Here is an 18823-nt window from a genome sequence, read left to right on the forward strand (position 1 = left end):
CCGGCTCACCTGGCTCTGAGCAGGCTCCGGGCCTTGTCGTCCCAGTGCTCGGCCACTGTGAGCAGCTCCTGGAGCCTGGCCATGGCTTTCTCCACGGCTGCGTACGGGGCCAGGCCCACCCCCAGGTCTATGAGGCGCCTCATATCATCTAAGGTGAGGGAGCTGGGGTCCAGGCACGCCTGCTGCACCTCCTCCAGCCAGCGGGCCTGCTCCAGGCGGACGCGCACCTCCGTGAGCTGTGGGAGGTCCACGTCAAACTCAAAGCTGACGTCCAGCAGCTCCTGCAGCGCGGCCGCACGGGGCGCCTCCTCGGAGAGCAGCTTCTGGCTCTGCTGCTGGAAATCCTCCACGCGGCTCAGGAGGTCCTGCAAGCACCGGCTGCCCATCAGCGCTGTGACTGCAGTCAGTGTCTTCCCCACTCAGACCTCCCCGCGCACGGCCAGGCGCCCGTGTCACCTCGCTGGGTTTCAGGGAGAATACGGGTAAACGAGGGAACACACACTAACTGACCGCTGAGACGAGGGACTCAAACAAGACCCTGACCAGCGCCACGAGCAGCTGGCGGCGGCTTTCCCTCCGCTACGAGAGCCCCTATGCTCTCTCTGTACACAGCCCTCCGGGCCCCTCGCAGCACCTTCAAGACAACGTCGCCACGACCCCAGGCCTGCCGGCGCCGGGCCGTTACCTTCAGCAGCGGCGCCTGGCTGAGGGCGCAGGGGAGCGCGTACAGCTGCGTCACGAACTGCCGGAGCTCGCTCACCGTCAGCTGGTTCGGGGACTTTCCGCCCCCAGATCGGAATCTGTGGAGACACGGGCCGGGAAGCCACGTGAGGACACCCCGCGCCCCCTCCCGGATCCACCACCGCTCCCCCCACGGCCAGCGGTCCCAGGCACACACCTGGTCTGCCGTTTCCCGTTGAGCAGCTGCTGGGCCACAGAGGCGCACTTCTCCGCGTCCTGCGTGACCAGGCGCAGGTGGCGCAGGAGGTCGTTGTCCGGGAACTTCTTCATCTCTGACTCTTCGATCAGAGCCTTCAGGCTGGCGAGGCCTAGGAACGGAGGGAAGGCGCCGCCTGTGGCCATCGCGTCTCAGCCCAGACGGATGTGCAGAGGGGAGCCCGCCGGCAACAGCTCTGCTCTGAGCACCCGCGATGCTTCGCAGCCCTGCCCGGTGACACTCGGCGTGGGGTGTTCCCAACAAGCGCCCAGAGGTGCCCTTCAGCACGGGACCCTTTAGAGCGGAAACGCTCACAGGGAAAGCAGCTGGCTTATCAAAGCAAAGTCAGTGCCAACCCTGACGGAGCCTCTGCAGCGGGCAGGTAGCGTGTGCTCACAGGCAGGGCCCAGGGCCGGCCCTGAACACCAAGGCGCAGCCCGTGCAGCTCAGCCAGGGAAGCCCGGTGACACTGAGGCAGGAGGCTGCTGAGAGACCAGGACCTGACCACCAGCCCTTCAGAGGTGCCGCCTTTATCGGGACGTCCTAAGGTTCCGTGTAAAACGTGAAATACTTTTATTTCTGAGACGAAGAGGTGAAGGTCACTCTGCTCCCTGCCACATGGCCGGCATGAAGCACCATCATGCACGGCCCCCCATCAGGGCCCCTCTGGGATGCGGGGGGTCTCCCCGTCCCTCGGTTTGAACCTCCCGCTCGTGCAGGGTGAGCCGGTGGCAGGACGGTCGCGGCTGTGCCCCCGACGTGGCTCTGCCACAGCCCACGCGCCGGCCGCGGTCTGGACACGTACTCCTCTTCTTGCTCAGCTTCGCCTCCAGGGCTTCGCTCACGGCCACGGCCCACTCGTTGTAGGACTCGGCTCGTAGCTGCAGCGCGTTCATCATGGGGTAGAGGTCGTCCAGGGTGTATCTGTACCTGCAGCCGGACACGGGGGTTTGGAGAGTCAGGTGTTTCACACACATGTTTCAGCCCTGGCCCAGGGATGTCACCGAGCTTTTATTAGATTCTGTGTTTTCCACAGAAAAAAGCCATCTTCTTAAAGCAATTTTTTTAAAAAACCTACTCACCGCAGCTTGTACTTGCCAGGAGGACAGGAGCACAGCTCGGGCACGTGGTGCAGGCACACCAGCAGGCCGGGCTTGCAGGCACAGGACACGGCCGACATGAAGCACGTCGTCTTGCACTTGATGCACTGACGCTCGTCGTCCGGCAACAGCTCAAAGTCCATCCTTTCCGAATCGATGACTCCCTGGAATAAAGTGAGCGTGGGGGTCTCCGCGGGACAGTGGGACCCACCAGCCCCGAGCCGAGCACGCAGTGGCTGCCGGACCACCACGCGCACAGATCCCACCGTGGGGAATGCCAGGCGGCAAGGACCACCACGGCGGCGGCGGCCGCCTCACTCGTCTGGGGAGGACCCGTTCGCTGCTGGACGTTTTGATGTGAGAAAACAGTGATGAGCAGGATGACAACCCTCGAGAGCAGCTGCTTATTCTACCCCAAGGGGCAGAGGGCAGAGCCAAGGAAACGCGTGCTTTCAGCTTCAGGGGAAGACGCTGGGGAGCCCAGAGGCCCAGCACGAGGACAGGGAGGAGGCGGGCGAGCAGGACCGGCCGAGAGGGGCGATGCCGAGAGCCCATCCCCCCAAAAGTTATCTGAAGGGATCCCGCTCCCTGAAAAGGACGAGTCACAACAGAGCATCTGCGAACGGAAAAGGTGTCGAGAAAAACGAAGGCCGAAGCCGGTGAACTTCACCTGCAGATGCACCCGTGACGGCCAGACCCAGGACGCTCGTCGGTGACAGAGCGAACCTTCACCTCCCTCCTCCTCATCTGGGCCTGGACCCAAACCCAACCCGAGTGAAGTCAGCTCATGGACCATCAGGCTCCTCTATTTCACTCTTATTCTGTTTTTGTGGGTTTTTAAAACCACTAGTATTTTAGAGAGAGAGGAAGGGAGAGAGACAGACATCTGTTGTTCCACTCACCCATGTCCACTGGAAACTAGACTGACGTGACCTTCATAAACGGTATTAAAGTGCCTAAGAACTTGGCTAAAACAGCACAACGCTGGGGGCGGGGGGGGGGGTTCCAGAAGCCTCACCAGTTTGCGGACGGTCTCTCGGAGAGCTCGCTCGTCCTCGATCATGATGGCCATATCCTTCTGGACGGTGGAAGCCACGACCACGTCCAGCACGCCGGCCTTGGCGGCCATGCGGCAGATCATCTCGTCATGGGAGAACACGCAGTAGCGGTGCAGCAGGCGGTAGTGCTCCACGCACTGGCGGCCCAGGGGCAGCTGGGAGACAGGAAAGCACATGAGCCGCCTTCCTGCTGCCCAGGACGCCGGCCTCGCTACACAATCCCCAAGGTCACCTTCTGGGTCCTGCCGACCACATATCGGCTCTAGGAGCCTTGGGCCTCTTGATATCCTTGCATCCCCAAGACCTGGCATGAGTCGCCTTCATTAAAAAGTCACTTACAGAGCCCCAGTGTGTGAACAATGCATCACTGCTCACAAGGTAAAACCTAGTGGGAACCATGGATTTACACATTTCCTGGGCAGCTGTGCCGAGCGGGGCGTGGCTAACGTCCTTCAGGGACAGAAATGCTCCAAACGACACCACACAGTCCCAGCTGCAGGAGCCTCGTCACTCAGAAGCCACGAGCAGCGTCGTCATCATTAGAGCTAACGTCACACGTACGTCAGACACCTCTTCTTGGTGAGTGAGCAGCACGAACACGGACATAAAGCCCTGCTTCACAAGTAACCGAGACCAAAGGCACCCCCACAACTGCTGCCGGGACCCTGAGCGAGTGCTCAGCAAGGACCCGTCCGAAGGCTGGACTGTCATCGGTTTGCAATGAGATACTGAGCTGCCGTCAAAATGTAAATCAAGAGGAAACAACTGTCCGCTGGACCGAGCAGAGGGCTCAGTACAGGCCGGACGGGCAAGCCAAGTACAACGTGTGCGAGCGCCTGGTCTCGCGGGCGGTCAGCTCCCGGCAGACCAGCCTCCCGAGCGGCAACAGGTTAAGCAAGCAACTGCCCGCAGAGCGTTCTGCACGCCCAGCTGCAGCAGAGGCTGCGGCGTCGCCCTACCCAGTCCACCGTGCAGAAGTTGACGGCTTCGGCGAAGTTGAAGCCTTGGTTGAAGCCGCTGTGGTAGGCCCTCGGGAACGTGATCACGAACTCCCCGGCACACTGGTTCGTCCGGTAAACCTGCGGGACACACGGGGGTTCAGTGACGTGCTCACGGAAGACCATCTGGACTGGACCGGACTAGACTCCTCGAAGGGTGGCTTTCCACTAATCAAAAGGGAGCCAGAAGAAACAGCCCACACCACTGCGGTGGGACACAGGACAGAGCAGGGCCCAATCACAGGGCTGTGGGGGATCTGAAAGGAATCATGGCTACATCCCGGGTCAGGACACCGCTTTCTAATGCAGCCACGGTGAAGAGTGTCCTATGTCATTAAACCAGAACAGGCTGCTGGTTCGATTCCCGGTCAGGGCACACGCCCGGGTTGTGGGCTCAATCCCCCAGAGGGGGCGTGCAGGAGGCAGCCGATCAATGATTCTCTCTCATCATTGATGTTTCTCTCTCTCTCTCTCTCTCTAATCAATAAAAAAGAACCTATTTTCTAAAATAAGCTCAGCCTGGTCCGGCCGGCGTGGCTCAGCTGGTCGTGGTGCTGCCGGTGGACTGTGCTCCCCCACAGGCACTCATCTCCTAACTCTAGGGTTCCCAGGAGACATGCACCCAGGGGTGCAGTGAGCAGCAGCAGCTCATCCGACTCGCCCCTTGAGCCTGACTTCAATGCCCCCTTTCCAGCCAGCCAAGCCCGCCACGCCCTCTCTTCCTCTCGCCCAGTGATGGCGAACCTGACACACGTGTCGGAGGCGACACGCGAACTCATTTTTGTGGTTGATTTTTCTTTGTTAAGTGGCATTTAAATATATAAAACAATATCAAAAATGTAGGTCTTTGTTTTACTATGGTTGCAAATACCAAAAAATTTCTATATGTGACACGGCACCAGAGTTAAGTTAGGATTTTTCAAAATGCTGACACGCGGAGCTCAACAGGTTCGCCATCACTGCTCTAGCCTGAGCCCTCCCTTGTTACGCGTCCCCAGCTGAATAAACGTGCTCTTAAAACAATAGATCAACAGGTAGATAGATAAATTAATAAATTAATAAAGCTTAATGAGGGGTGGGGGGTTAACGTAACCATCATCTACCAAACACGTTATTTTCAGTTCGTCGTTGAAAATTAAGGTCCTATAGGTTCAATTAGCCATTTTTAGAGCAGGGACAGTGTGGATTCTGACGTTAGAGTTCAGTTCTGACTGTAACAGGATCTAGCCTTTTCCCCAGGGATTTATGCTGACAGGTGACGTGGACTATTTAAGGTTTTGCCTCGTTGCAGGGAGGAAGGAGGTATAAATGGAAGGAGAGTTAAATGGTGAAGCTGCGTGACTGTGAATGGATGGACACAGAGAAAGCCTCTTACGGCCGAGGGTCCCCCATGCCGTACCAAACCCACCCAACAGCATCGCCGGCCAGGCACCCCCAGCCCCCGCGGACCCAGCGCCCCGGGTGTGAAGCAAGAGGGGGGCTGAGACGTACGGGCACTTCATGCGTCATCAGGGTGTTGGGGTTCATGATGGTCACCAGCTGGTGCAGCAGGTCCGGCTGGGACACGAAGAGCTCGGGCGCCAGCCTCTTCATGACGCTCTCCAGCTGTTCGGCCGCGTATCCGGGGACGCCGTACCAGGTTTTGGGCTCACCCCTGGGAACAGATTAGAAAAACCAATCCATCTCAAAAAACATGCAACCACGACCTTTCAGTCGCTTCTTCAAATCACACACATTCACAGAATCAACCTGCAACGTCAACACAGGACGGCCAGGCAGTCGCCACAGGACACGCACCCCGGGGTCACCTGGGGTCACCTGGGGTCACCTGGGGACGGAAATGTGACCGTCCCTGCGGGTGCGTTTTCCCTCCAGGCACGGAGGCTGGACACGGGCTTTCCCCTGAGATCCCTGTCCTCCCCACTCTGTCTGGCCCTTTAGAAAGGCAGGTATCTAGAACCCCTGGGAATATCAGGTGTCACGTAGTGTAGGGTATCGGGTTGCCACAATTTCCTAGGCTGACAAGGAAGGACAGCTCTCCATCTCCCTTTACCTTGTCCGTTCTGCAGGGAGCAAACCCTACTAGGGCAATTAGCATCCTCAAGAGCTTACTCTTCAAAGCACTTTACACCGTCAAACACTGACCCTAGGCATCCCTGTGAGGAATGGTAGATGCAACCCTCACGTTACAGCCCCGAGCCCTGCCTGGGCCCTAGGGAAGCAGGACAGACAGGCTACCACTATGTGACTAGCCCTCTCTGGCTACATCCTTCGCTCCTGGTGGTGGGATTTACTGAGTGACAGATCTCCAAATCTGAGGAAAGGGAAATGCGGAGGGGAGGACAGATGTGGGAAACGGCTCTGGATGAAGAGCTGAGAAGCGGCCCCAGCCTTCACCCTCCTGGGGGGCGGGGGGCCCACTGGATTCTGTGGCGAGGCCAGAACCAGCACCACCAACAGCAGCGGGACGTCCCAGGACCTGGAGGGCACCGCGTGCCTACCCTCCACTCGCCACACGCCACACGCCCCCAAAGGTAGAGGGGCTTCCACAGGGACCCCGAGGCTCCGCTCAGCTCTCCGTGAGGAAAGCCTTTGACAACTGCCCGCCCCTCAAACACGTCAGACTTGAAGGTAGCGGGTGCGCGATCTCGGGGGCTCCTGGGCTCCCTGGAGCCGCCTCCTCAACGTGTTAGGACGCCTGTTCCCACAGCAGGGAAAATCTTAAGGAGAAACAACACAGGTCATCACTCTTCACGCACAGTTAAGAGACGGGAGGATTCAGCGGCTGGAGCGCTGCCCGGGGGCCTGGCGCGCTCACCAGTGCAGGTAGTTGATGGAGTAGCTCCAGTGGTCCTCGATGTGCCAGCAGAAGGAGGAGAAGCACATGCCCACGTACAGCCAGGGCAGCTTCATGCCGCAGATGTCGGCCGTGATGTGGGCCAGGACCGACTGCTCCATCACCGGCATGTTGTTCAAGTTCCAGCCGCTGTCCAGGTATTCCTGCAGGCAGCGATCAAAAGCACGAGGCTCAGCTACAGCAGCCGCACATTTTCAACTGCGCTCGTTTAAAACGACGGTGAACACAGTCTCCTTCGAAATAAAAACGCTGGGTGGGAGGGAGAAGCCCCTCTGCTGACCCTCGGGCGCCACAGGCGGCTCTGGCACGTCACACAAACGACGCCCACAGCACAGGCCGGGGTCCCACCCGCGCTCCTAATGTGACTGCGGGAGAGTACGGACAACACGAGTGCTTTTGCATAAAGTTAAAAAAAAACGGCACATGACCCTACGGCGCTGCAGTCAGGACAGTGTGTGGGGGGAGGGGTCGTCTGAGACGGGAGGCGGGGAGCAGAGGGCAGGAGCAGCTGCGGGGAGAACGGGGTGACGTCCAGGATCCTCCTGTGCTGCCAGACGGAGGATTCAACTGGTAAAAACTCATCAAGTGCACATGTAGTTGCGTACTTTTCCGTGCAAATATTAGATTTCAAGGAAGTTGACCCCCAAACAGATCTGACTTCTTACTAGGATAGAACAGAAACCATGCTAGGAGCTCGCTAGTGGGGAAAATAATGGACTCAAACTTTAAAATTCAAAGACAAGTAGGTCTGGCCCCAACCCCTCAGATTTCCTTCAGAAAGAGAAGCCCAGGGTGGAGCACCTGAAGGCCAAGGGAGCAAAGTCACTGTCCCAGGTCGTCCCCGGGCAGTGGCACAGAGGGGACCAGGATTCCTTGTGGGTTCTTCCTATTTTTCTTGAAAACATTGAAAGCCTGGTACTTAAGGTTTTCCTGAAAGTAGTCACCAGTCGCTTCCAGCCAACCAATCGGAAATGGAACCAGCAGCCCGAGTCCCAAGCGGCACCTATTGCAGTGAGGCGGCCCCTGGCCCAGGAAGCCGCCCACAGGGCAGGCACACGCTCACCAGCAGGTCCTCGAAAGGCAGGTGCTCCCCCCGGCACCCACCTCCTCCTCAGGGGAGAGTTTGACCTTCCCGTCGCGGACAGGGAAGCCGCTGCCAAACTCCTTGGAGGCAATATCGGCTCCGTACTCGACGGTGACGTCTTCTTCAATCGTGCTGACCAGCCGCCAAAATTCCTTCTCAACCAGTTCAGTGGGAACCATCTGGAGACAAAACCATAATAAGCAGGAGAAGAAAGGCATTTCTGCAGACGCGCACGGCCGGCCGCCAACCTGACCAGATGCTCAGTGACAGGGGCCCAGGACCCAGTAAGGGACATGCCTCTCTCCGCTCCACCTTGGAGTCCGGACAGTCCTGCTATTTCGTTATTAAAGGAGTAACGATGGTTAAGCATTCATGTTTCTCGCCCTGGGTGGTGAGGCTCAGTGGACAGAGCGTAGTCCTGCAACTGAAGGATCCCGGGTTCGACTCCGGTCAAGGGCACATGCCTGGGTTGCAGGCTGGATCCCCAGTGGGGGGCGTGCAGGAGGCAGCCGATCAATGTTTCTCTCTCCCTCATTAGTTTCTCTCTCTCTCTCGCTCCCTCTCCCTTCCTCTCTGAAATCAATAAAAATGTATTTAATTTTAATGCCACTAAACAAATTACAGGTGTCCCTGGGCAAGACCACGGCGACCAGAGGTAAGTGCCATCTCAAATTCGCCTTCAGACCCACCTTTTCAGAAAGTTATTCAAACCCTCCGCCGAAGCAGTAACTATGTACGTACGTGGACTGGCATGCTGAAGTAGTCAGACTTGAACGCGTCTGCCATTTCCCCAAAGGTTCGGAGGGTGTAGTCTCTGGCCGCTTGCTCAAAGCCAAAAGCTTCTTGTGGCTTACTACACTCCTGCCCAAAAATAATAACAATTTATACATACACATATATGTATATACACATGCACACACACCCCGAAAAGCAGATTACTAAAGCTGCTTAAGTAATATAATTCCACTCGTTTAAAACAGAAAGAAGTCTGGGTGAATATACATCCAAACGTTAGCCGTGGTGACCTACAGATTATAGAATCACTTTGTTAAAGTCGTGCAGTGTTTGAGAACTTCTGCCAAGAGCGCACAGTGTCTTATTCAGTGGAAACGCTCCCCGTGTAGTGATTAACCTTCTCCTGCTTCCTGCTCCGGCTCAGCTGTGAGAAGGCGCCTCCCTGTGCAGAGGCAGCCCAGTTCCTCTAGGACGTTATCCCCAAAGGCCACGTTGGACCCAGAGGCAGCGGACAGCCTGGCACGTCCGCCCCGCCCGCTGTTCCTCCTCACCTGGGCCACGCACTTAGGACACCGCCAGTCTCCCTTGGGCACGTCGTGCAGGGGCGGGACCAGGCAGAAGGTGTGGTAGCTGTCGTCACACCCGTCACACAGGAGCAGCCGGTCCTCATCGCTGCCGCTGCCACACAGGAGGCAGACGTACAGGTCCACCTGCAGCCAGGACGGGGCACAGGCACGGGAGTCCATCGGACTTCGTGAGATTCTGAGAACTCACTGGTCACAGGTATGACCCAGCCTCTCCCTGCTACGAACGCGCCCGCGCCCCCGCCCCCGCCAGGGCCCGGTGCACACGCAGGCTGCCCAGCACCTGCTCCCCACGCCTCCGTTTCCCTTCTGAGCTGGAATCAATCACCTGCTCGATTTTTTAAAAAATGTATCTGAGTTCATTTCAGAGAGAGGAAGGGAGAGGAAGAGATAGAAATGTCAACGATGAGAGAGAATCATGGATCGCTGCCTCCTGCACGCCCCCCACTGGGGATCCAGCCCACAACCCGGGCCTGTGCCCTGACTGGGAATCCAACCCTGACCTCCTGGCTCATACCAGGTAGGTCGACGCTCACCATTGAGCCACACCGGCCGGGCAACACCCGCCTGGTTTGATCTTGGAGGAGCTCGTGAGGCCTGAGCAACTCTGCGTCACCAGCTCCCCGGCTCAGTGCTCATACCCGTGCGTCTCCTCATTTACAAGCTCAAACGCTACACTGACCAGAGAAGGTCTTTCCAGTCTCAGACCCCGAGCGAGCGAGCAGGCTAAGCACGAAGGACACACTTGGGTGAGTGCTAACGATGTCAACTCACAGCACTGGTGGTTTTCTTAGGCCGACTCTTGGGTTTCTCCCTCTCACTTTCTAGAAGGTGCTCTTTCTTCTCGACGGGTTCTTGCTTGATGCTGCTCTTCACGTCTTTCTCTGCAAGAAGTCGTCCGCGTGAGCTCTGTCTGTCTGCGCTCCGCCTCCTCGGCCCCCCACCCGCCCCAACGCACACCGGACGCGAGCTGGCCTCCCGTTTCTTCCCGCCCAGCGCACTGTGTTCAGCTCATGAGGATAAAATGCAAACTCCCACCCCATTCCTATCCACGCTGTGGGTACAGATGCTGCTCAGGTTTTAACCGTTTGAAACAACATGTGCTGAGGGTGAGGGAGGCAGGAGAGGGCGAAGGGGGAAAATGGAAACGGGGGAGGCTGGGCTGGTGAGTGGGGTGGAGACACAATACCAGACGCAGACGATGATCGGGGACGTGTACCTGAGCCCGATGTAACTTTACGAACCAGTGTCACCCCAATAACCAGTAAAAAAGGGAAAGCACCCCGACGACACACACTGTGTCGAGCAGCCCTCGTGGCCCTGCCTGCGGGAGCCTGGCGACCTGCCCGTGGGCCTCCTGCAACTGGACCAGCCTCCACGACCACCTGCCTCGCCTCCACTGCCTGTCCCAGGAATTGTGGCGAAAACACAGCTGCGTGAACTGCCCTGTGGGGGGCACCGTGCTACATGCTTTCCACAAACTATAACCCTTTGCAACAAATCCATTCCAAAGAAAAGAAAACATATTAAAGGCCGTCAAGGACTCTTTCTACAGTCATAAACTAGTCAGCGGCCGAGCCGGGGCTTGGTCTGTGTTTTTAAAAATCACTTCATTACACGCACTGCCTCCTCTCACTCGCCCATCACCAGGATCCAGGTCTGTGACTGCCTGTCCAGGACACAGGGCTCCACCTGTGAGTCCCAAGCCTACACCTCAGAGCGTGGCATCCGGCAAGGCCAGGCCAACGACTTTCCACCAGAATTCAGACTCAGACAGCAGGTCTGCTGCCCAGTGGAAACACACCCGTCGGACATCAGCCCAGGCACAAACCACTGCTCCTCCACAGCTGCGGAGCCGCGTTTCAGAGCAGCAGCTACGCGCCCAGGTGCCTCGTCTGCCTGCTACCTGGCACGTCACGGGGAGAAGGACCTGAGCCCAGCAATGACTAGGGCACAGCTGCCACCGTGTTTTCTTCATAACAAACAAAACCTGGTTTTTACTTGCTTCCTCTGTACTATCCCTATTCACGGGTCAGCTTTCTTACCGTTTTCGTATTTCGGAGTTGGACAACCCATTCGACGCCTCAGATTGTGAGTTCTGGCTTCTGCTGTCTCTTCCGGTTCTATTTTAATATTCATGGCCTTGAAAAACAGTTGTCACACACATAAATATGTCCTTTAAAAACAAGTAACCCTAAACTCCACCTGGAGTCCCAAAGTGGCTACCATCCCATAAACTGTTCATCACCATGGCAGCCAGCGTCCCTCTCCGCCCTGGAGATGACGATGGCTGAGGAAATGGGTGAGGCAGCGGGGCCTCCTCCTGGGTCCTCACACTCCTGGCAGTCGGGGCTCCCTCCCCAAAGCCGCCATCAGTGACTGCCAGGCTCCATGCTCCTTTCTCGGAAACACGAGAACAGCTTCACTGTTACCTGATGTCCCCATTTTTGTAAAGGCCCCGGTCAGACTGGCTCCGCGGTCAGAGCCCGGCCTGCGGACGGAGGGTCCCGGCTTGATTCCCGGCCCAGGGCACAAACCTCAGCCGCAAGTCTCTCAGCCCCATCGGGTGCACGTGGGAGGCAACCAGTCATTGTCTCTAAGAAAAAACCTCCCCAGGTAGGACCATCACAAGTTCTTTCCAGCTTCCCCTCCCCTCGCTCCTCCCAGGGCCCTCGTGTGGACGCCACCTGCCCAGCACCGTTAACAAGCAGCCGCCCGTCCAGGCAGCATCAACCAGAGCAGGTTCAGGGATCCCTCGCCCTCCGGCAGCACAGTCCCCCCAATACAGAAGCGAGAGCACCGCCGGCACCTCTGCAAGACTAAGGCGGCTGGACTGCGAGCCTGTGTGGGGCAGACGGAAGCCGGTCAGACGGACGCGCACCGGCCCTCACCTCTGCCCGCATGCGCTTCGCTCGCCGGGCCGGGGGGCAGGTCTCCGCGGGCTGCACAGACTGCCTCTGGGGAATGTCGTGGGGCTTGTACTCCTTGTCCTTCGTGTCTGTGGCCAGGTTTGGCTTCTGCAGACACTAGAATGAAACACAAGAATCGCCCCCTTTTTAAATAGCAGACAATTTCACTGGAATTTTAAAGGTCTATTTAGCAATTACTTATTACATACATAACAGGCCTGCCATTTTTTAAAATCCAAATAAACACAAAGTCCACACTGGCCAGCCTCATACACACAGACACACACACACAGACACAAAACAAAGTCTTACAAGCAGCGTCTGCCACACATAATCGAGGCCTTTTCATTCCCGTGGAGACAACGTGCGGATCATCAGTGAAATACGACAGAGTCGGGCCCCCCGATACTCACCCTCAAACTGTCTCCAGACAAGAACAGGTTGTAGGGGTGGAGGATTCGCTCGTAATGCCCTCTGATGTGGGAGCCCACGGCTTTGCCAGGAGCAAACCCCATCTTGGTGGCAATTTTGGTCCATTTTCTATCCTTGCAAACAACTGCAAATCCACCTTCTTCTGCAACTAACTGTTCAATGAAACAGCAAGAGAAATCAGAACACCCCCTTCTAATTCCCTCGTGCCGACGTGTGACGCCAAAGCACAATGCTCTGGGCCGTGGGGATCTTCTAAAGACACGCTTCCTGAGCCAAAAGGAAACACACACGACTTCCTTAAAGGATCCTTCCCAAATCCCAACCTAAGCATATGCCCTGACGGAACCCGACTCGCAAGCTTTGGGTGTAGGGACGATGCTCCAACCAACCGAGCCACCGGCCAGGGCTACACTGTTATTTTTAAGCCAGAAAATTAAAACCTCGCTTTTGACAGCATATTCCATAATCGCTCTGCACCCCGAAAGCCACTTCCCCAGAGCAGCGAAGACTTTCTGGGGTGAAGCACTGGATTCACAACGAAATCTCTCTCTAAAGAAGGTCCGACTCAGGGACCCTTTAAATCTCCATAAGCTACGAAGCAGGGAGGAAGGCAGGGGTTTTGTAGGAAGAACGCAGACTTCAGACTGGAACCTTAAGTTAAGGTATTAAAGGACTCGGACTTTTTAGCTCCGTCAATGTTCTCTGAGCTCAGTTGTCCTTCCTATTTAATAAAAGCCTAACGTGCAAATGTCCCCTCGGGCGGGAGTTCAACCGCTCGCTATGACATGCGCTGACCCCTGTGGATTGAAGGGTCCCGGGTTCGATTCCGGTCAGGGCACACGCCGGGGGTACGGGCTCAATCCCCAGTGGGGGCCGTGCAGGAGGCAGCCAACTGACAATTCTCTCATCACTGATGTTTCTCTCTCCCCCCCTCTCCCTTCCTCTCTGAAACCAATAAAAATATATTTAAAAAAACAAAAAACAAAAAAACCCACGGGTGGCAGCAAAATATTTCACAAGGTAAGGCTTTAAAGATCTGCCAAGTAAGAGCCCAATCCACTCGCTGAATGAAGAATTTCATGGGACACATTTTAACCATAAGTTTGCGCCTCAAGGCAAAGACCCCGTCCTCCTGTCAGAACGAGGACTCCATGGGGGACGCTCGTCCGCCTTTACCTTGTTGAGCTGAAACAAGTCCAGGATCTTCCTCTCCACGTGCGGGATCTTCAGAGTACTTCCCTGCAGCTCCCAGTACTTGGCGATCTGGTCCAGGAAATTCAGTTTCACACGGGTTTGAGCCTAAACGACAAAGAATTGTGTTTCAATCTTATGTTAAGGTCTTTTCATTCTTACAATATTTAAGTGCAAAAACACTTTTGAATTCAATAGGGAAACTGTCAAAAAGATACAAAATAAAACTGGTTAAATGATTAAATATTAACTCAACAAAAATTTAATTCCACTCCTACCGTGTGCCCGCAAAAGGGAAGCACCCCGAAAGGCCGCCCCCAGCACCCGCAGGCTCTGAAAGCGCTTCCTGCCAGGGCACGGGACGCAGTGCTGTTAGGACAAGTAAGCTTCCACACGCTCCCTCCATCCTTTCACCACGCAGGCACTTAAAGACCTTCCCAACACCTTCCCAGACCCCGGGGCTCTGCCTATCTCCTGCCGTCCGAGTTCAACTCAAAAATGCACACCGAGTACCACCACCACCAGGACCCACAGAATCCAGTGCACACCCGTTCCCATGAAGTGAAGAACATTTGCTTAGTAGAGAAAAACAAAATATGGTTTGGTTCAAAACAAAAACCAGGTCAGCAAACCATGACGGTGAACACCCCGCCTCCTCCGTTCCCACCCCAAGCCCTGCGCGCCCGGCAGTGAGGGTCCCAGCAGACGGCGCTGAGACACACTGCTCCTCTCTAGAGCCCCCTGCTCACTCCTCGGGAAACAATGTGCTAGCAAACTGGGGTGAGATATGCATTTGGAAGGAAGCCAGAGCTGAAGGTCTCTCCCTTTAGATGGTTCTCAAAGGACATTCCTTCAAAACCCAAATTCGAGGGGTTGCCACCAAATGTGGATTCAATGAAAGAATCGGCCAGCCAGGGACAAAAATCGGTGTTTTCAATGAAAATGGATTTGCTGTAAAGGCCTCGTTGCCACTTTCTTGACCATGATTTTCGGTGATTTGGCCATACTTCAGTTTCACTAAAACCACTAGCCCTGTGGGGGGGCCTCTGGCAGGGGCTCCCTCCTCCCCCCAGGACCCAGGACCCAGCACAGCAGTGAAGACAGCACCTCCAACTCGTTCAGCCTCTGGATCCGGGGCGTGAAGTGGAGCTTGTCGACATCACATGCAAACGGTGGCTGCCAATCCTGGGGACGAAGCAAAGGCTTTTGTTACAAGAATTTATAATTCTGGCATTTAAAAATCGTTTTCAATTAAAACCCTGGGCCCGAGCGTTTCAACGGATACTTCTAGGTTCTTTCCTTTCCTTTCCAATCGCATTCGCTATAAACAAGACACCCCTGCCCGGAGGGAAGCTTGCTTGAGCCTCACTCAATGGTCCAGGTCTCACAGGCCGCAGGTGGAGGGGGATCAACCTGGTCACAGCAGCCTGGACTCAAGAACGGAGCTTCAGCCCTGACCGGTGTGGCTCAGTGGATAGAGCGTCGGCCTGCGGACTCAAGGGTCCCGGGTTCGATTCCGGTCAAGAGCATGTACCTTGGTTGTGGGCACATCCCCTACAGTAGGGGGTATGCAGGAGGCAGCTGATCAATGTTTCTCTCTCATCGATGTTTCTAACTCCCTCTCCCTCTCCCTTCCCCTCTGTAAAAAAATCAATAAAATATATTTTTAAAAAAAGAAAGAAAAGAATGGGGCTTCATTTGGCTCTACAGACAGACACGTTACCGTCAGTGGGACAACGGCTTCATCAAACAGCGCTACTGGTGTTCAAGAGATGCCACTGGGCAAGTAAAGATTCTGATTAGGACAGTTAATTTTTTTTTTTTTTACTTTATTGATTTTAGAGAGAAAGGGAGAGACATCGATTTGTTGTTCCATTTATTCATGCATTCATTGGTTGATTCTTTTTTTAAATTTTTTTTTATTGATATCAGCGAGGGAAAGATAGAAACATCAATGATGAGAGAGATTCATTGATTGGCTGCCTCCTGCACACCCCTACTGGGGATGTGCCCGCAACCCGGGCATGTGCCCTTGACCGGAATCGAACCCAGGACCCTCGAGTCCACAGGCCAACACTCTATCCACTGAGCCAAACCGGCCAGGGCCACTGGTTGATTCTTGTATGTGCCCTGTCTGGGGATGGAACTCACAACCTTGGGGTATCAGGAGGATGCTCTAACCAACTGGGCTGCCCAGCCAGGGCCATAGGAAGTTACATTTAAACGTTGCTTTAGAGCTAAAGGTGAAAACCAGAAAATCAGAAGCTGACTGCTAAAAGGTTGCCAATCAAGACAACTTAGTGACAAAACTTTGTAAACAAAGAGAAACTGTTTAGTGAAAACACAGCGACTCCTTACTTAGATGGTAACTGTAGCAACTGAGGTTCACACTGTAGCCTGGTTTCCCCTCATTAAGACGATACAGAAACTCCCACAGCTTTAATGTTTAAATGCACAGACAACAGGAAAGACAGATGTCCCTTTAGAAAATACTCAGCTGCTCACAGACCCAGTCTCACCACGAGAAAAACATCAAATAAATTCCTACAAAACACCCAGTCGGTCAGTACCCTCAAAACAAGGAAGAGCCTGAGAAACCGTCACCGCCAGGAAGAGCCTGAAGAGCCGCGGCAGCTCCATGAACAGGGCAGCCGGACGGGTCCTGCCCCCGGAGGGGCCGCGGGGACAACGGAGGAAATCTGAGTGCGAGGGGGCGAGGTTAATAACCACGCGGCTCACGAAGTGAATAAAACTAATGAAATGACAGAAGGAGCCTAAGGGGCCGGCTTCAACTTTCCAGCTGCTCCTGGCCACACAGAATTTTATTTTTCTCTTCATGGAGCAACAGATGGGTAACCAGCCAAAGCCTTTACCAAACCGGCCCCGGCTCCACCACGGCCTCTTCCAGGGAAGAGCGAGCGCGGCATCTTTCCTACAGGCAAGCCTCTGCCTAAGCAACTTTCCCTTTTTACTAATACAACCGTTCTCAAAGTTTGGGCCTCAGGACACCCCCCTCCCTTTTAAAAATATATTTTTTACTGATTTCAGAGGAGGGAGAGACAGAAACGTCTATAATGAGAAAGAATCACCGATAGGTTGCCTCCTGCAGCCCCGCCCCACCCCACCAGGGATCGAGCGCCCAACACAGGCATGCACACTGGACCAGCATCACACCCGGGACCCTCAGTCCGCAGGCCGACGCTCTATCCACTGAGCCACACCAGCCAGGGCAGGACCCTTTTTAAACTTAAAAGCTGAGGACTTCAAAGAGCCTGAATTTGTATGAGAAACAGCTATTCATCTTTATCCCATCAGAAATGAAGACATTTTAAAAATTCATTTATTAAGCAAAAAACGGTGGCATTGTTTTATTTCGCACACATTTTCCAATTCTTTGGGTCTGGCTTCATAGAAGTAAGCCGGGTTTTCCCATCTCCCACCGTCCGTCAGCTGCAGCGTCAGCTGTCTTGGTTCAAGCACAGAAAGGAAAGGTGGCCCCTGGCATCTCGCTGACAAGACGAGGTTCCCCGGGACCTGCCAAAAGGTCCTCCCAGGTCCTCAGCCCGAACCCGGAAATCAGCTGCCCACAGAGAACCCCTAAGGACTCCCCGTCCATCTGTCCTTCCAGCAAACTGTCTGCCCAGGTTTTAAAAGCAGCCCTTCGTGTGCTGTCTCCTTTCACCAATCAGTCCATTCCTGACCTGTTTGTGAAGGGCCAACACCTTTACACACCACTTCTTACAAACCAGCGTTCCCTAAAGTCCTACCACCGAAATGATCCCGAAAATACCAACACAATCATCTGCAAACACGCGTGGCATTAAAATAACAAGGGCCGAAGGATCAGAACACCTGTGAAAACGGTGACTACAGATAGAACAGGCCTGGCAAAAGTATCCGTCCAGTTTCACAGAACGACTTAATGTTTTAATTTCTAAATATTAGAGATCTGGAAGGCGCCCTGCCTGGGCAGCCCAGTTGGCTGGGCTTTCGCATGACCAGAAGAGCTTCTCAGAACTCAAACGCCTGGGCTCCACAGTGGTCAGTGAAACTGATGAGCCAGGAGTTCCCACACAAATGAGCCAGCCGACCAATGAACAGACATGCAATGTGTAAGCTCAGACACACTGATAAGCTAAACGAATGAAGGCGTATTTAAAATTTTATAGGCAGCCCTAGCTGGTTTGGCTCAGTGGATAGAGCGTCGGCCTGTGGACTGAAGGGTCCCAGGTTCGATTCTGGTCAAGGGCACAGGCCCAGGTTGCGGGCTCGATCCCCGGTGGGGGACGTCCGAGAGGCAGCCGATCCATGATTCTCTCTCATCGTTGATGTTTCTATTTCTCTCTCCCTCTCCCTTTTTCTCTGAAATCAATACAAATATATATATTTTTAAAAATTATAGACAAATATAATAGACAAAAGACATGGTACTTTGAGCAAAACAAAACTCATGGACATGGACAACAGTGTGGGAATGGCGGGGGGAAGAGGGAGGTAGGAGAGGGTATAGGGGAATAAATGGTGATGGGGAAAAATTGAAATCTAGGAAAAAATTAAAAGAAGTGGTATGATGATGTCATATATGTGCATCTTAGGATCTTAACTGATTTCCCTGCAGTTGTGTTTGGATGGCCAGGGGGAAGCTGGGAGGGGAGATGAGAAGCCGGGTGACTCCTGGTTTCGGTGCTGGAAGAACACCGAGTGGGATCCCTCCATCTGCCCTTTGACGGCTGTGACATCTTAGGCCCGTCACTGACTTCTCTCAGCACAGTCTCCTCACCTGTGAAACTGTCACACCTGAGCAACAACGACGAACACAGACCAGAAGCCAAATGTTCTTATTCCTACCCTAGTGTCCTTCCCACGGGACCTCTACTCTCTCACCAACCAACTTCCAAACCAAATCCCCTCGGATCTAAATCAAACTCAAACACCCCC

The 18823-nt window shown here is 54.8% G+C and overlaps 1 protein-coding gene across 1 annotated transcript in view; it reads right to left on the reverse strand.

The window, feature by feature from the left end:
• Positions 1-18823, reverse strand: part of KDM5B (lysine (K)-specific demethylase 5B) — a 41576-nt gene that overhangs the window by 7594 nt on the left and 15159 nt on the right. Inside the window, 18 exon segments of the mRNA XM_015559884.1 lie at positions 10-365; positions 686-800; positions 899-1049; positions 1743-1867; positions 2020-2201; positions 3056-3250; positions 4055-4174; positions 5585-5747; positions 6912-7093; positions 8055-8213; positions 8776-8895; positions 9321-9479; positions 10128-10237; positions 11399-11495; positions 12245-12379; positions 12676-12846; positions 13871-13993; positions 14993-15070. Coding sequence (XP_015415370.1) covers positions 10-365; positions 686-800; positions 899-1049; positions 1743-1867; positions 2020-2201; positions 3056-3250; positions 4055-4174; positions 5585-5747; positions 6912-7093; positions 8055-8213; positions 8776-8895; positions 9321-9479; positions 10128-10237; positions 11399-11495; positions 12245-12379; positions 12676-12846; positions 13871-13993; positions 14993-15070 — 2741 coding nt within the window.

This window comes from Myotis davidii, unplaced genomic scaffold (genome assembly GCF_000327345.1).
Source record: "Myotis davidii unplaced genomic scaffold, ASM32734v1 scaffold1915, whole genome shotgun sequence".
Lineage (NCBI taxonomy): Eukaryota > Metazoa > Chordata > Mammalia > Chiroptera > Vespertilionidae > Myotis > Myotis davidii.